The 16,393-nt window shown below is 37.9% G+C and overlaps 2 protein-coding genes across 9 annotated transcripts; both read left to right on the forward strand.

The window, feature by feature from the left end:
• The first annotated feature begins 1,851 nt into the window (after positions 1-1,851).
• LOC147551972 (ribonucleoside-diphosphate reductase large subunit) lies at positions 1,852-8,543 on the forward strand. Its single transcript, XM_086672035.1, has 17 exons — positions 1,852-2,723; positions 2,822-2,883; positions 2,962-3,049; positions 4,031-4,294; positions 4,401-4,641; positions 4,744-4,820; positions 5,005-5,175; positions 5,261-5,353; positions 5,438-5,587; positions 5,686-5,772; positions 5,912-6,076; positions 6,179-6,298; positions 7,182-7,384; positions 7,459-7,608; positions 7,690-7,837; positions 7,986-8,069; positions 8,182-8,543. Exons 1-17 carry the CDS (start codon positions 2,496-2,498, stop codon positions 8,281-8,283), a joined length of 2,433 nt encoding a protein of 810 aa, XP_086528161.1. The 5' UTR covers positions 1,852-2,495; the 3' UTR covers positions 8,284-8,543.
• A 1,490-nt stretch (positions 8,544-10,033) lies between these two features.
• Positions 10,034-16,255, forward strand: LOC147551973 (pentatricopeptide repeat-containing protein At5g66520-like). 8 transcript variants are annotated; one of them, XM_086667690.1, is made up of 7 exons: positions 10,034-10,305; positions 11,359-11,442; positions 12,835-15,035; positions 15,285-15,433; positions 15,540-15,590; positions 15,731-15,815; positions 15,928-16,255. In XM_086667690.1, the coding sequence occupies exons 2-3, from the start codon at positions 11,374-11,376 to the stop codon at positions 14,863-14,865; spliced, it is 2,100 nt and encodes a 699-aa protein (XP_086523816.1). In that variant the 5' UTR covers positions 10,034-10,305; positions 11,359-11,373; the 3' UTR covers positions 14,866-15,035; positions 15,285-15,433; positions 15,540-15,590; positions 15,731-15,815; positions 15,928-16,255. The 8 variants fall into 8 exon arrangements, with proteins under 8 accessions (XP_086523816.1, XP_086523817.1, XP_086523813.1 ...); XM_086667691.1 differs by having other exon boundaries at positions 15,933-16,255; XM_086667687.1 differs by having other exon boundaries at positions 15,285-15,590.
• The last annotated feature ends 138 nt before the right edge of the window (positions 16,256-16,393 follow it).

Consider the following 16,393-nt stretch of genomic DNA (forward strand, 5'->3'; position numbering starts at 1 on the left):
CTGCAAAGAGTTCGGAAACCGGTCTGACGCTCAAGACAATCAGATTGCTCTTTGCAGTAAAAGAATGAATATTGATCAATCCTTTTGGAGGCGAGTATGAGTTACTCGGAAGGAAGTGTTGTGTGAGAGATTGTGTCTTATGGAAGACGATGGGGGGCCATTTTATAGGCTGAGTTAAGCCGACTATGATAAGTGGCGTAGGTGAGGCGTCGATCGTCAACCGTTAAAGGAGTTACCCGAACTTAGTATTTAAGGGTTCCCTTTAAAGTTTATCTTGTATCTAGGATAACTGGAAGTTCTTATGTTCAAGGATACTTCGTAGATATCCCGGCGAGGTGATAAATATTCGGGGAGATATATCCTATTTTGAGACTCTTGAAGTCCAAACTGACTTGGACACTTAAGATCTTTAACTGACTATGATCTGTTTGGAGATTCTGGAATTGAGTCGGTAAGCCTGCAACGTGTTCCTGCCTCCCCAGTTAGTGTGTGAGACAGTGGCTTCGCTTACGTGGACCTCCCTCATTCCTTTAGAGATTTCAGGGTCGATCTGATCATGTTATAGACGAAACATGGTTGATCCTCTTAGTTGTTCCTGGCCAACCTCCCAGTTTTGAGCGTAGGTAGCAGAGCGTTTGAGGTCCAAATGTCTTGTTGCCTTAAGGCAGGTTGACCTGTTGGACTTCTGGGCTCTTCTTGCTTTCTTGACGTTAGTCGACGTTTGGACATTTTGTGCATCATTAGTATCGAGAATAAACTGTTTTTGAAAAGACAGAGTAAAGTACCGCTTAATAAACCAACACACTTCATTTTAATTTTATACACCCATGAGAACCAATAGTTTGTTTACCATAGGGCAAAGGCACAAAGGTCCCACGTATTAGTCTTAGGCAAAGCGAAGAGTTCTTTAACCGATGTCTTTTGTCAAAGAGGATAAGTAGGAATGTCACAAACATTAGAAAAATTATCAATTTGGATTAGGTCAAAGAGAGTTACATCTTGAGCATTGTCAGGAATAAAAAATATGGTAATTGCTCAAAAAGTATAACATACCGAGAGACATGTAACTTATGAGTGATGATATCGAAAAGTGGGTTCTCAAAAATCGCCTTTGATGATGTCACGAAGTCGTATTTCGGGTACCTTATTTGTACATAGTTTTTACGGTCTCACTAATGAATGTTATTCCTGCTATGGTCGACCTCAAATATAAGAAAACACTGCAAAAAAGGACGAAACACTACGATGCCCAAATCAGTGAGGGTATTTTTACAGTTTGAGGAAATAAACTAATGAGTGGGTGGGGGGGGGGGGGGGGGGGGGAAGAGACCTTCTCTCATTTTTAGGGCAAACTCGGTATGCTTATATAAGTTTGGTGAGTTGTGGGGATGCACGACTACGATGATGCAGTGGTAAGGCATCAACTTTAGTGATGACCACGTGTTTGTGGTCGTTTAGGAGGTATATGTTGATTCCTTATCTTGTGACACTAACAAATTTGCTAACACATAACAGTGTGTGTAAGGAAAGTTTTCCGGGCGACGACCTGGAAAGATAAAAAAAGAATTTCACTCTCAGTTTTTTAGAGAGAGTGAATTTTTTTATTTTAATCTTTCGAGGTCGCCGGCCGGAAAATTTTCCGGTCGGAGAAGATAGAGAGAGTGGTGGGGAGAGAGAGAGAGGTAAGGTGGGGAGAGAGAGAGAGAGGTAAAAAATATTCTCCATAAAATAAATTTGTCAAACAAAATTGACCAATTTTTTACCAAGTCTTCACACTCCGGAAACTATTTTGCTTCCCAAAGCGGGTAAAAAAAATACCCCCACCATTTACATGTGATACCTAAGGTTTCTGTTTGGTACGTGTGGAAACATTTGGATGTGAAAACATTTTATTTCCTGTAAGAAAGAAAATAAATGGGAAGTTATGTAAACCCCCTTTACTGTATGAAGGAGACCAATCTCAGAGGATCCTTTCATAACTTTGTGAAATGCGACCTCCAATGGTGGGTGAAACCCTTGTTCAATCCAAACTAGAACTATAATTTAAAGGGTTATAGCCGTATAGGGAAACATGATGAGGGAGAGAAATAGAATCCTTTTTTTTTAGTATTTGATTTGATGTTCTCCATTTTCACATATTTTTTTGGTCTAACCAAACAACAGGACAATCCCCCGAGCCCACAAAACATGCCAGTGTAAAATCAATTTTCCATTTCTGTTACCGAAGTCAACCGATGAAACGTGTGACCTTAATCCGATACTTTGGCGGGAAACTAAAGGCGGGAAAATTGAGAAGCCAAATGGAGCGGGAAAATCACAAAATTTCAACCTTTCCAACTATACAAGCAAAGACCAAAAGGACATAACATTTATTACTATTTAAACACGAAAGTGGAAACCCTAGAAACCCAATCTTCTTCTGCACACTTCTCTCCATCTGTCCTGCTATAAAACTGCCCTCTAACTGTTCGATAAAATTCCTCACTGAGAAAAAGATGTACGTAGTTAAAAGAGACGGTCGGAAGGAACCAGTTCACTTTGACAAGATAACTGCTCGCCTGAAGAAACTTAGTTATGGTCTCAGTACTGATCACTGCGATCCTATACTTGTCTCTCAGAAAGTATGCGCTGGGGTTTACAAAGGTGTCACCACTAGCCAGCTTGATGAACTCGCCGCCGAGACTGCTGCCGGAATGACCGCTAATCATCCTGATTATGCTTCGGTAATTAATTAATGCTTCACTCTTTTCATTTTGTAATTTGTTTGTGGGGATCTCTTTTTGCCATATTTTTATGATGATGATGATGATGGGTTTTTTAGTTAGCTGCGAGGATTGTCATTTCAAATCTGCACAAGAACACGAGGAAATCCTTCTCAGAGACGTAAGAAATTAATTATAATTTCTTCTTCTGTTTTTAGCATCTAATCAGATTTTTAATGTAAGAAATGGATTGATGCAGGATCAAAGATATGTACAACCATGTCGATGAGAGTTCAGGGCTGAAGGCCTCTCTCGTTGCCGATGATGTGTATGAGATTGTTACGAAGGTAATTTTCTATCTATAACAAGATCATTCTTTTCAGCTGTTATATTGTGTTACTATGAGTTGGATCCATCCACTCGTAGGTTAGTCAGATAAACCTATTTTCATGTTCATTTCATTGAGTACTGAAAACAAAAGATCGTACGAATTTTGTAATTGGGATAATGGAAAGCGCAATGTCTTAGGTGGAATTATATGTAGTCAAACACAAAAGTTAGTGCTGCCCTTTTCAACTTTATAACCAAGCATAGTTTGATTTACAAAATTTTTATTCATCCCTCCATTTGGTCCAAGGTGGCCGATGTATTTAAAGAAAATTTGGTTCTTTTAAACTTTTAAAACATTAGTTACAATCTTGTATTGAACTTTGCTACATTGAATTTTGGAACCATATAAAGAAAGCAAGAAGCTGTTTTTTAACCATTCACTATCAAATAGTCAAACAATTTTAAGATGCACAACCCATATGGCCGTACAAGATTTTTAAACTTTTGAAGTATTTAGTTTTACACAAAAATTATAAAAAGTTCATTCATAGTGATAAAATTGGCAGTTTTGTCCTCAAGTTTTAATGGAAAATCTGATTATCTTTTGCATGAGCTTGAGGTTTATAGAATAAATCTCGAAGCTTACATTTGAATAATTGAAGACCCTTTTTCCCCTTAAATAAGTATAATAAATAATTGTGGTTTACTTATCCAAGTTCTTATGTTTATAATGGAAAAGAAGTATTTAATTCTAATGTAATATTTTCAGTCTTTTAACTTCGTGTTCTTGCTCTTAATTGGTTTACTTGACTTGTAACATTATGAGTTCCTTACAATTCAAAAAAAAACATTATGAGTTCCATAAATTATTAAGTTTTGAGGATACTTAAATGACCATGAAATTGTCATTTTTATGAAATACTTAATAAGATATGTACAGTGATGAAATTAGTAACCTGGTAATATGAAGTGATTTGTGGGGTGTTAATGTGTTTCAGAATGCTTCACTCCTGGACAGTGAGATCATTTATGACAGAGACTTTGATTATGATTATTTTGGTTTCAAGACCCTTGAGAGATCCTACCTCTTAAAAGTTAATGGAAAAGTTGTGGAAAGGCCACAACACATGTTGATGAGGGTTTCTGTTGGAATTCACAAGGATGACATCGCGTCTGCTCTAAAAACGTATCATTTGATGTCCCAGCGCTGGTTCACTCATGCTTCACCTACCCTCTTCAATGCAGGGACTCCGAGGCCCCAAGTATGTTTTTTTTGTTAGTTTCTTATCATAATGAAAGAACCTGCATAAGCTTGTGTATTTTCTTAATATATTTATAAACTTGATTTTGTTTGTCTTCATACGACAGTTGAGTAGCTGTTTTCTAGTATGTATGAAAGAAGACAGTATAGATGGGATATATGACACCTTGAAAGAGTGTGCAGTCATTAGTAAATCTGCTGGAGGGATTGGCGTTTCTATTCATAACATTCGTGCTTCTGGTAGTTATATCCGTGGTACAAATGGGGCTTCCAATGGCATTGTTCCAATGTTACGAGTTTTCAATGACACTGCTCGTTATGTTGACCAAGGGGGAGGCAAGAGGAAAGGTAGATATTTTAAACTGTGTATTTTGCTTTTATATGATTAACATGCAGATTATTACTTTAGCCATTTCGTATAAATTAATGATACATTTCTGTTGCATATAGGTGCATTTGCTGTGTATTTGGAGCCGTGGCATGCTGATATATTTGACTTTCTGGATCTCAGGAAAAATCACGGAAAGGTATTATTGGACTGATTATGCTTTTGAATTTCTATTGCAGCTGTAGTCCTCAATGCATATATGACATTTACAATTTTGTTGTTGGTTATGTAATTTCTTTCTAAAGCTTTATGTGGTGGAATCCTTCTATGTTATCAATGCAAGTAAAGTGCTAAATTCTGCTTAACATCTTGTACTGATGCAGGAAGAAAACCGAGCTCGTGATCTATTTTATGCTCTTTGGGTTCCTGATCTATTCATGAAAAGAGTTCAAGAAAATGGTCAGTGGACATTGTTTTGCCCTAATGAGGCCCCAGGCTTGGCCGACTGTTGGGGGGAGGAGTTTGAGAGACTATACATCAGATATGAGAGAGAGGTAAGAACTCTGTTACTTACCTTGTTCTGTTTTTTTTTTCTCTTTTGAGAGTCGGCATTTTTACTGCTCTGTATATTTTGCTCAGGGTAAGGCAAAGAAGATTGTCCCAGCACAGAATCTATGGTTTGAGATTCTCAAATCCCAGATGGAAACTGGAACCCCTTATATGCTTTTCAAGGTATAAGTCACTGAGCACGTTGAGTTTTCTGCGTAAAAAAGTTCCTCAGCTTGTGTTCTTTATCTGAGTGCCTTCTGCTTCCAGGATTCTTGCAACAGAAAAAGCAACCAACAAAATTTGGGAACCATTAAATCCTCAAACTTGTGTACAGAGATTATTGAGTACACGAGCCCAACTGAAACTGCGGTTTGTAATTTGGCATCCATTGCTCTACCGCGATATGTCAAGGAGAAGGTTTGTAACGTGGATATCGTATATTTCTCAAGTGTCTCAAATTTTTCTTTTACAAGTTACAATGATAGTTAATAATTAATGTGCTTTGTTGGTTATAGGATGCCCCAGTTGAATCTCACCCATCGAAGCTGGTTGGAAGTAGAGGTTCTGGAAATCGATATTTTGATTTCGACAAGCTAGCAGAGGTTTGGTTTCAGATCTTTCTCTTTAGGCTACGTATTGCCCAGGCCATGCATGTGGACTTAATGCTTATTCTATTGATTGTTGTACAATCAACTTTTGAATAGACATGCTCCTGTTTCTTACTTTCTCTGTCTCTTTTAGGTTACTGCAGTTGTTACAAGAAATCTCAACAAAATAATTGATGTTAACTACTACCCAGTTGAAACTGCAAAGAGGTCAAATTTGAGACACAGACCCATTGGAATAGGAGTCCAGGGTCTTGCTGATACTTTCATCTTGCTTGGGATGCCATTTGATTCACCAGAGGTATATACCAATTTGCCACGATTGTTTTATGACATTTGATGAAAGATTTTCAACTTGGTGATGTTGATTAAGTAAATCTGTGATGTTTGTTCCTTCTTGTAGGCTCGACAACTTAATAAAGATATTTTTGAGACCATCTACTACCATGCCCTAAAAGCTTCTTCTGAGGTAGCTGCAGAAGAAGGCCCTTATGAGACATATATTGGAAGTCCTGTAAGCCAGGTCTGTGATTTGATAGATCTTGTTATTCAGTGTTAATGGCTTCATTGTTGTTCTATAAAATTCGTTGTTCAGGGTGCATTCTTTGTAAACCTTGTCTTGTTGTCTTGGGAAGGCAGCACAAAGTTATTAAGTCTATGTTCTACCCGTCTCAACATTTGATGGGATTTGAGCACTTTACGTGTGCACTTGTACATTTGATGTGGAACAAAAGTTTCACGTACAAGGCACTCAGACCCACATTGCTCTGGAAAACCTTCCAGACATGGGCCATGACATAATACCTTTTCTTACATATTTGCTAGACCTTTTGGGTGGATTTTAGCAACTAGATTGTCAGGGGGAGAAGCCTGGGGTGGTCTAAGGTCGGCCCATCTCAGAGGGAGAAGCCTGGGGTGGTCTAAGGTCGGCCAATCTCAGAGGGAGACACCTGGGGTGGTCTAAGGTCGGCCCATCTCAGAGGGAGAAGCCTGGGGTGGTCTAAGGTCGACCAGTCTCAGAGGGAGACACCTGGATGGTCTAAGGTAGGCCCATCCATCTCAAGGAAATACCTCTTACCATGTCGAACTAGGCTAGCGTGCTAGGTGTCTCTAAATCAAGGACAATATGGCTAGCAAGGAGTTCACATCACCATCTCCTAGTTTGAGAAAGTATTTTAAGGTGCAAATAGCTCAAATGTTTCATCGAGTAACTTAGGAAAGCTCTAAGGGGCTGTCAACATGTTAACTGTTGATGTTTCCATTCATACTCCTATCAACTTCATCTGAGAAGTTCCATTTTTTGTTGTTGACATACTGCTGTGAAATGTGTTCTTTTTGGAAGGCACGTGATTACTGGTTCATGAGTTGTGAATACGAGCTAAAGACCTGATGTTGTGAATCTGCAGGGAGTTCTTCAACCAGACATGTGGGGTGTAAAACCAACAGAACGGTGGGACTGGCCTTCTCTTAGAGAAATGATCTCTAAAAATGGAGTAAGGAATTCACTTCTTGTAGCGCCCATGCCTACTGCTTCAACTAGCCAGATTCTTGGCAACAATGAGTGTTTTGAACCATATACCTCAAATATCTATAGCCGTAGAGTTCTAAGGTTAGCCCACCCTACCTGTTCTCTGTGAACAAATATTTGCTTCATGCCATTTATTTTCTGCCTTGTGTTTGCAGTGGCGAGTTTGTTGTGGTCAACAAACACCTCCTTCATGACTTAACAGAGATGGGTCTGTGGTCTCCTGCTCTTAAGAACAAGATTATATATGAGGATGGTTCGGTTGTCAATGTCCCAGAGATCACTGATGATCTAAAAGCTATTTACAGGTAGAACTCTGGTGTTTCTATAATTTTTAAGCTTCTCTAAAGAGTATCGTTTTACCAGCTAATAATACCCTTGTGCAATAGAACTGTCTGGGAGATAAAGCAAAGAACATTGGTTGACATGGCTGTCGATCGTGGGTGCTATATAGATCAGAGTCAGAGCTTGAATATCCACATGGATCAACCTAATTTTGGGAAACTAACATCCTTGCATTTCTATGCATGGTCCAAGGTAAATTTTATAACTCTATCGTTTCGGCTCAACTCTGTATCTAGATAAGAAAAACCATTTTGACATCTATGACTAGACCAAATTTCTGTTCATACGTGATTAGATGCTTGAACATTTCTTAACATCTAAAATAACTTTTATATGGTAGGGCCTAAAAACTGGAATGTATTATCTTCGATCACGTGCTGCAGCTGATGCTATTAAGTTCACTGTTGATACAACCATACTCAAGGTAGTGCCTCAAGATTCCTCTAGTGCGCTTGATATTAATATACTCGACAAATATAACCATGTCATAACTTCTTTTTCAAATTGATAAAAATTGTCGACTTATGATAATGCAGGAAAAGCCGAAGGAGGAAGAAAATGATGATGCTGAGGCTAAGATGGCTCAAATGGTATGTTCTTTACAGAACCGTGATGAGTGCTTAGCTTGTGGAAGTTGAAAATTGAAATCCATGGATGTTGATTTATGATGGAGATTATAGATTAACCTAGGTATATTGAATGGTGAAAGGATTATTGAAAAGGATCGAAGAGTGATCGGTCATATATTGGATTGTTTTCGAATTTGAAATTCGATTATGCTTTTATGTATTTCTTGTTAGAGTGTTGTAAATAAGTCACGTTTATGTATGTGGAATAATGTTGTAAATGACGAAGATGGTGCACGTTTTATGATTTTTTATATTCTTATTGGTTCTAACTTTGTTATCTTTTTCTTTTCATATTTTTCTTATCAAACAATTGAATCTCTATAAATGGTTGAAAAGCTATAAAATGGTGTAGTAATAATATCCTACGGCTGTAATTGCTATCTTTTTTGGTTAAAAAAACTTTGTAGAAAAATGAACAAAAAATGACAATTGAAATATTTTCAAAATATTAGAAATAGGAAATAACTTGTACGAAATTATTGAAAAGTTACTCAAAATAACAAAATTGTTAAGAAAAAAATATAACGGAGCAGAAATAAAGATTTATTTAGCAATTAACATCTCAATTTAAAAAAAGGGAATAAAACAATTGAATGTGGTACAATGAGAGTGTTTGGAAGCTTACGGCACTAACCAGTAAAGCTAACTAAACTTTCACATTGTTTGTTATGTTGTTACTTATATGTCACTTAAAACCCATGGAGAAAATGGGTCTCTTGGTGGTGGGGGCCAGGGCGCATGCCTGCCCACCCCCCTCAGTCACGGCTCTGTCAGCTGCTAAATTTATTTTCTCTTTCAAAGACCTTCTCAGTGTTCTAAGAGTCTCCATGATGCTATTTGGGCGACGCCACTGGATTTCTAATAAGTGAAATAACTCACAACTCTGAAGTAACCTTGCAGTTCAGGAAAATATGGTCTACGTTTTCTTCCTCGCACTTGCATAGGGATACAATATTAGGAGTGGGAATCAGACGGACGGGAAACATACACTAATTCACCCGGTTCGGCCAGAAGTCCATTAGTGTCCACTTGGACACCCGGACAAAACGGGCGGACATTTAAGCTTTTTCTCCAATAAAGTGCCCGTTACCGTTTTGATAGTCGGACTAACCGAGAATCGGTCGGTCGGGCACCGGTCACTAATGAACAAATAAAGAAAATTTTATTCGAAATTGAAACTGTTTAGTAGCTAAATATAACTTTCTGAACTCCAACTTTACAATTCCAAAAAGTAAATGAATAGAAAATTAAAAGATAATCATTGAGATTTGTCATAGATTACGATCGGTTCTGTTCTTCTTCTCATGGATTACGATCGGTGTATTGCGGATTCTAGGATTACTGATGAGATATTGAGATTTTGGAGGAGAGAAAGACTAGAGAAGTAGAGAGGCGAATACAAGATTAAGAAAAGTGATCTAAAGTTATATATTTTTACTCTTGAAATCAAACGGTTGTAGCTAACCTTACGGATCTAAAGACTTAAAATCAATCATATAGGCGGGTGGGTATCACGGGTAGGATAGACGGACGAATTCGGTCGGCGGCCTCTATAAGCGAGCGGACTCGGTCGGATCACCGGGTAAGGACCTATGCCCGCGTCCGTCCGCTTAAGATCTTTCAGTAGGACGGATACGGATCGATTCGGGAATCTGACGGTCACGGACCCTTCGGACTCGGACGGTCGTGCGCGGGTTCCTGGTATCCGGGCCAAAATCCCACCCTACATCTATTTGGGCATCGTGAAACCCCTTTTTTTGCAACGCATCTACTATTGGTGACCTTCTTAGGATCGTAGCCCAAAGGAGGAAACCCACTCAGTATTTGTTTCGCTGCGCCCCTTCTCCTTTCATCTTCTTCTTCTTCTTCTCTTTCTTCTTCCCTCTAATCATTTGGACCTAACCTAATCTTCTTCTTCAATCTCACGACGTCTCCTCCACCATCTTCTCTCCTTGAGCCGCAACCATTAAAAGGCTCAACTGGACTTCTTTCGAGCAATCAGGTGATGGCTCTTCCAAATTGTAAAGAGAGGTAAATCTAAATTACTGTGTAGGTTTAGATGTGTAAAAAACCCTAAACTAGAAATGAACTAAATCAATTAATCGAAAAACCTTAGGCTTAAAACCATATATATATATATATATATATATATATATATATATATATATTCTGGGTAAACCCCTAACCCGAAATTGTTTGATTCTTGATTTTTAAAGGTTTTAAAAGCGTATATCCTCGTATCTTTGTGCTTGTCTGAGTTCGATTCAACTAGGAAATCACATTCCTGCTAGCATGATAATGTAGAATGATTTTATTCAATGCCAACAAAAGATACCCTTCTTTGGACTAGCATGATAATGAAGAATGTTCAATTGATATTTTAGTTCGTTTATATAGGATAAACAATCATAGGTTAGTCAGATCAACGTATTTTCATGTTTGATTAGTACTGATTACACGAAACTAGATATTGTGTTCCTATAAGTTGGGTCCATCCACATATAGGTTAGTCAGATCAACGTATTTTCATGTCATTGCACTGAGTACACAAAGCTATCAAACGCTCAAGTCTGGTTTAGCATGAATGAAATAGTGATATTTGATGGATCTAACTTGCTAGCTTAAGTTTAATGTAGCAAGTCGCAGAGTTCCCTAAAATCTTACATTTAAGAGGTGAAAACAAAATATTGTAATCGGGATTATGGAAACGCAATATATTAGGTGGAATTAAATGTAGTCAAAACGCGAACGTGAGTGCTGCCCGTTTAGTCCTTTTGCCAGTCTTGAATATCCGCATGGATCGACCCAATTTTGGGAAACTAACATCCTTGCGTTTTTATGCATGGTCCTAGGTAAGCTTATAACTTCTATTGTCTAAATTATAGTGCCATTTCGGCTCAACTCTGTATTTTTAAATGTTCATATATTTTAACAGTTAAGTTGAACACCTTGGGTTATATCTAGATAAGTCAAACCATATGGAAATCTATGACTAGAACAAATTTCTGTTTACATGTGATAAGATGCTTAGCTATTTCTGAACTTATCAGTGTTCTCAACATCTAAATAACTTTTATATGCTAGGGCCTGAGAACTGGAATGTATTATCTACAATCACGGGCTGCAGTTGATGCTATTAAGTTCACTGTTGATACAACCATTCCTAAGGTAGTGCCATCATGATTCCTTTAGTGTACTTGATTAATGTACTCGACAAAAAAGAAACTCAATATTTGAAATTCCTATTGAAGACCTCAATTGTCCACATCAATATTTTCTATATTAAAAACAAAACTACCCATACAGGATACACCGCCTAATTAATTTTGAAGTTTTTTTTTTGAGAATTCGACTGCGATCAACGTTAGTCGTTACAAGGCATTGATACATCATGAAGATAGAATAAACACGATAACTGTCTAACTTAAACCAAGAATGAAAGAGGTCTAAAACTCAACAACAAAGAGGCCTAAAACCCGACAAATTATTACATTGTTTATAACCTAAATTACATGGGATAAATCTTGATGGCAAACTGCTTCCACCGACATTCGATCCCACGACCTCATGGACTTAAGAGGGGTGTCCAACCACTGCACCAAAGGCTTGAATCTCGATTGAGACTTGATAGTTGACACATCAAAATTAGAGCTGTCTTTTTGAGTTTTGCGTTGGAGATGCTCTTATCTCCAATGGAACACTCAAGAAAAACTCTAAAAATCTAGTTGTCAAGTGTCCGGTAAGGTTCTTTTTCCTAAGTGGCAAAATAGAGACACTTTAAATTTTTTGTGGCCCCAATGGAGACCTCTAAATAACTTTATTTGATACAGATGCCACTCCTCAATTTAATAGGAAAAAAAGGTAGTTAAAGAAGAAGATTGTCTATCTTTCTAAGTTTTAAAATTTGATGATGTGGTACTTAGAGAAACTCAATAAGACACTGTTTTAGTGTCCCCCACATTATCATAGAGTGTCTAATAGAATGCCTTACCGGAGAAAGTTTTTTAACAAAAACTCTAGAAAACCTATGTGGCAGTCTAAGTTTGAGTGTCCAATTTAAGATGCTCTTAGAGCATCTCCAATGCCAAACTCAAATAAATCTCTATTAGTCTGATGTATCAAGTTGTAATTGAGATTTTTATTCATAGGTAACGAATATAGAGATCCTCAATTCTATTGTGTCTCCAATGCAAAACTCTGAACTTGTTTTATTTACTTATGTGGTACGATTAGTATTGTATAGAAATAATTAGTTACTTTGAAAGTCTGAAAACCTAATTTCTGTTGATTCAAATTAAAATATTGATGAGTTGGACAATTAGAGATATCTCAAGAGGACACTCTAGAAATAAAGTGTCCTCATGAGATATCTCTATTTAACTACTTTTACATCATCTTAGAGATTGAAAGTTACTTTTACATTGGAAATAGTTTTTAAGTAAAATTCCAAACATCCTATGTGCCACTCAAAGTTTCTAAGATTGAGTGTTGCATTGGAGATGCTCTTAACTAAAAAACGATAATTTTCATTCTTCAACTCAACAATTTTTTTAACGATAGGTGATGCAACCTCGTCTATGCTTTGGAATTTCTTCTGTTCCACTTCCATTAACAAGAGAAGCTCGAAAAACCTCTTTCCTTTCTTCTCATCTCCCTCTGCAACAACAAAATCTCAGATTTACTACTCAACCCAACTCCAAAATTTCAAACCTGCAAACTCTCTTAGTTCGCCTCCAACAAAACTCACCTCACATCCTAGCGTACGCACCCATATTCCAGCTCCTGACCGGCAGCACCTATTCCCTCAAACTTGGTCAGCAAGTCCATGCTCACATGACCCTCCATGGATTCCAATCACCCAACCATTTTGTTGCTTCAAAGATGGTTGCTATGTACGCCAGTTATGGTGATATCTACTCTGCTGTTCTTGTCTTCAGTCGTGTCGTAAACCCATTATCTCTTCTTTATAACTCGATTATTCGTGGTTATACAAGTTTTGGGTACTACGAAAACAGTCTCGCACTTTATTTCCAAATGCATTTCCGAGGCATTCGTCCCGACAATTTCACTTTCCCCTTTGTTCTAAAGTGTTGTGCGGAGTTGTCTTTTGTTAGGACAGGCAAATGTGTACATGGGATGAGTTTGAAGATGGGATTAGAATTTGATTTATACGTTGGGACTTCTTTGATTGTTATGTATGTCAAATGCGGGAAAATAAATGATGCCCATATGTTGTTTGATAAGATGTCCATGAGAGATGTTTCATCTTGGAATGCGTTGATTGATGGTTATATGAAGAATGGACTCTTCAAAGTTGCAGAAGATTTGTTCGAAAAAATGCCGAACAGAAATATTGTTTCTTGGACTGCCATGATTTCTGGTTACACTCAAAATGGGCTTGCTGACCAAGCACTGCATTTGTTTGAGGAAATGCAGAAAGAGGGTTGTAAGGTTAAACCAAATTGGGTAACAATCATGAGTGTGCTACCAGCATGTACTCACTCGGCTGCTCTCGAACAGGGAAGAAGGATTCATAATTATGCAAGTGAGATTGGTTTGGGTTCAAATAGTAGTGTACAGACAGCACTTATTGCCATGTATGCAAAATGTGGAAGTCTTGTTGATGCACAACTTTGTTTTGATAGAATAAGAAAAAATGAAATAGGTTTGATCACATGGAACACTATGATCAGTGCTTATGCCTCCCATGGACGCGGAGTTGACGCTGTCTCAACATTTGAGGACATGATCAAAGCTGGTACTCGACCAGATGTCATTACTTTTACTGGTTTGTTATCTGGTTGTAGCCATTCAGGACTTCTTGATTTAGGCTTACATTACTTTAATTCTATGACTGAAGTTTACTTTGTAGAACCTAGAGTAGAGCATTATGCTTGTGTTGTCGATTTACTTAGCAGAGCTGGACTTCTAGTTGAAGCAAAGAGTCTAATTGATAGGATGCCAATGGAAGCAGGGGCAAGCATTTGGGGTGCGCTATTATCAGCTTGCAAGACACATGGTAATTTGGAAATTGGAGAACTGGCAGCAGAAAAGCTATTGGTTTTGGAACCAGAAAACAGTGGGAATTACGTTTTACTATCAAATATGTATGCCGATGCTGGTAAATGGGAAAAAGTGAATGATTTGAGAGCTCTACTTAAGGATCAAGGAATGAAGAAAAGCCCTGGATGCAGCTGGATTGAGGTCAATGGAAGGGCTCATTTGTTTCTTGGAGGGGATACATCTCATCCACAATCCAAAGAAATTTACATGTTATTGGGAGCTTTGCCACAGAAAATTAAGGCAGCGGGTTATGTACCTGATACCAGCTTTGTGTTGCATGATGTTAGTGAAGAAGAGAAGGAGAGTAATTTAAGTTCTCACAGTGAGAAGTTGGCTATTGCTTTTGGGCTCCTTAATACGAGCCCTGGAACTGTTCTTCGAGTTACTAAGAACCTTAGAATGTGCGGTGATTGTCATTCAGCGACTAAATTCATATCCAGAATCTATGATCGGGAAATCATTGTTAGGGATGTTAACCGTTTCCATCATTTTAAAGTTGGGTCATGTTCGTGTGGAGATTATTGGTGACTGAATGACCGAGCTCGTGATCTATTTTATGCTCTTCGAGACCTGATCTATTCATGAAAAGAGTTCAAGAATATGGTCAATGGTCACTGCTTTTCCCTAATGAGGCCCCAGGCTTGGCCGGCTATTGGTGGCAGGAGTTTGAGAGAATGTACATCAGATATGAGAGAGAGGTAGTTACTGACCTTGATCTGTTCTTTTTCTTTCGAGAGTCAGCATTTTTACTGCTCTGGATATTTGGCTCAGGGCAAGGCAAAGAAGATTGTCCCGGCATATTATGTATGGTTTGAGATTCTCAAATCCCAGATAGAAACTGGAACCCCTTGTATGCTTTTCAAGTTATATGTCACTGAGCACGTTGAGTTTTCTGCATAAAAAGTTTTATTGTTTGTGTTCCTTATTTGATTGCCTTTTGCTTCCAGGCACTTGCAACAGAAAAAGCAACCAACAAAATTTGGGAACCATTAAATCCTCAAACTTGTGTGCAGAGATTATTGAGTACACGGGCCCAACTGAAACTGCCGTTTGTAATCTGGCATCCATTGCCCTACCACAATATGTCAGGGAGAAGGTTCGTAATGTGGATATCTGTGATGTTTGTTCCTTCTTGTAGGCTCGACAACTTCATAAAGATATTTGTGACCATCTACTGCCATGCACTAAAAGCTTCTTCTCAGGTAGCTGCAGATGGACCTTATGAGACATATATTGGAAGTCTTGTGAGCCAGGTCTGTGATTTGATAGATCTTGTTATTCAGGGTTAATGGCTTCATTGTTGTTCTATATAAATTCGTACTTCAGGGTGCATTCTTTATAAACTTTGTGATCGGAAGGCAGCAGAAAGTTATCAAGGCTTGTTATATTATAGGGCCTGAAAACTGGAATGTATTATCTACAATCACGTGCTGCAGCTGATGCTATTAAAGTTCACTGTCGATACAATCATTCTGAAGGTAGTGCCATCATGGCTCCTTTAGTTTACTTGATTAATATACTCGACTAATATAACCTTCCTATTACTTATTTTTGTTTTCAAATTGATAAAAAATCATTGACTTGTGACAGTGCAGGAAAAGCTGAAGGAGGAAGAAGATGATGATGCTGAGGTTAAGATGGCTCAAATGGTATGTTCCCTACAGAACGAGATGAGTGCTTGGCTTGTGGAAGTTGAGAACTGAAATCTATGGATGTTGATGGAGATTATAGATTAACCTGAATGGTGAAGGGATTACTGAAAAGGATCGGTCACTGTCATATATTGGATTTTTTTTTAATTTTGAATCTCAATTAAGTCACTTGGTAAGCAAGCAAGAATTCCAGTATTCTTGTATTTTTTGAGTTTGTACTCATAAAATGTTCAACCTATCTATCTTTGAGTACTTAGTTCTTTCAAGCTCTTGTTGCCTGTTTGATCTATGCCTAAGTTGTCAAAGTTACTCTAGACTTGTGTGAAGGCTAAGACTTGTACTAGTAAATGGACAAACTTAATTACAAGTGCCAGATGGGGGTGAACATTTTAAGGGTTACACTT

Source organism: Eschscholzia californica, unplaced genomic scaffold, assembly GCF_041429995.1.
Source record: "Eschscholzia californica isolate CP2 unplaced genomic scaffold, dmEscCali1.0.p SCAF_3, whole genome shotgun sequence".
Classification (NCBI taxonomy): Eukaryota; Viridiplantae; Streptophyta; class Magnoliopsida; order Ranunculales; family Papaveraceae; genus Eschscholzia; species Eschscholzia californica.

Bases quoted from the DNA above. Each gene is read 5' to 3' on its own strand.
- LOC147551972 (XM_086672035.1), top strand. From the start codon at position 2,496: ATGTACGTAGTTAAAAGAGACGGTCGGAAGGAACCAGTTCACTTTGAC. The intron at 4,821-5,004 runs GTATTATTGGAC...GTACTGATGCAG, and splicing joins TCAGGAAAAATCACGGAAAG to GAAGAAAACCGAGCTCGTGA. The intron at 5,588-5,685 runs GTTTGTAACGTG...TGTTGGTTATAG, and splicing joins CGCGATATGTCAAGGAGAAG to GATGCCCCAGTTGAATCTCA.
- LOC147551973 (XM_086667684.1), top strand. From the start codon at position 11,374: ATGTATTATCTACAATCACGGGCTGCAGTTGATGCTATTAAGTTCACT. The intron at 11,443-12,834 runs GTAGTGCCATCA...TTTTAACGATAG, and splicing joins TTGATACAACCATTCCTAAG to GTGATGCAACCTCGTCTATG.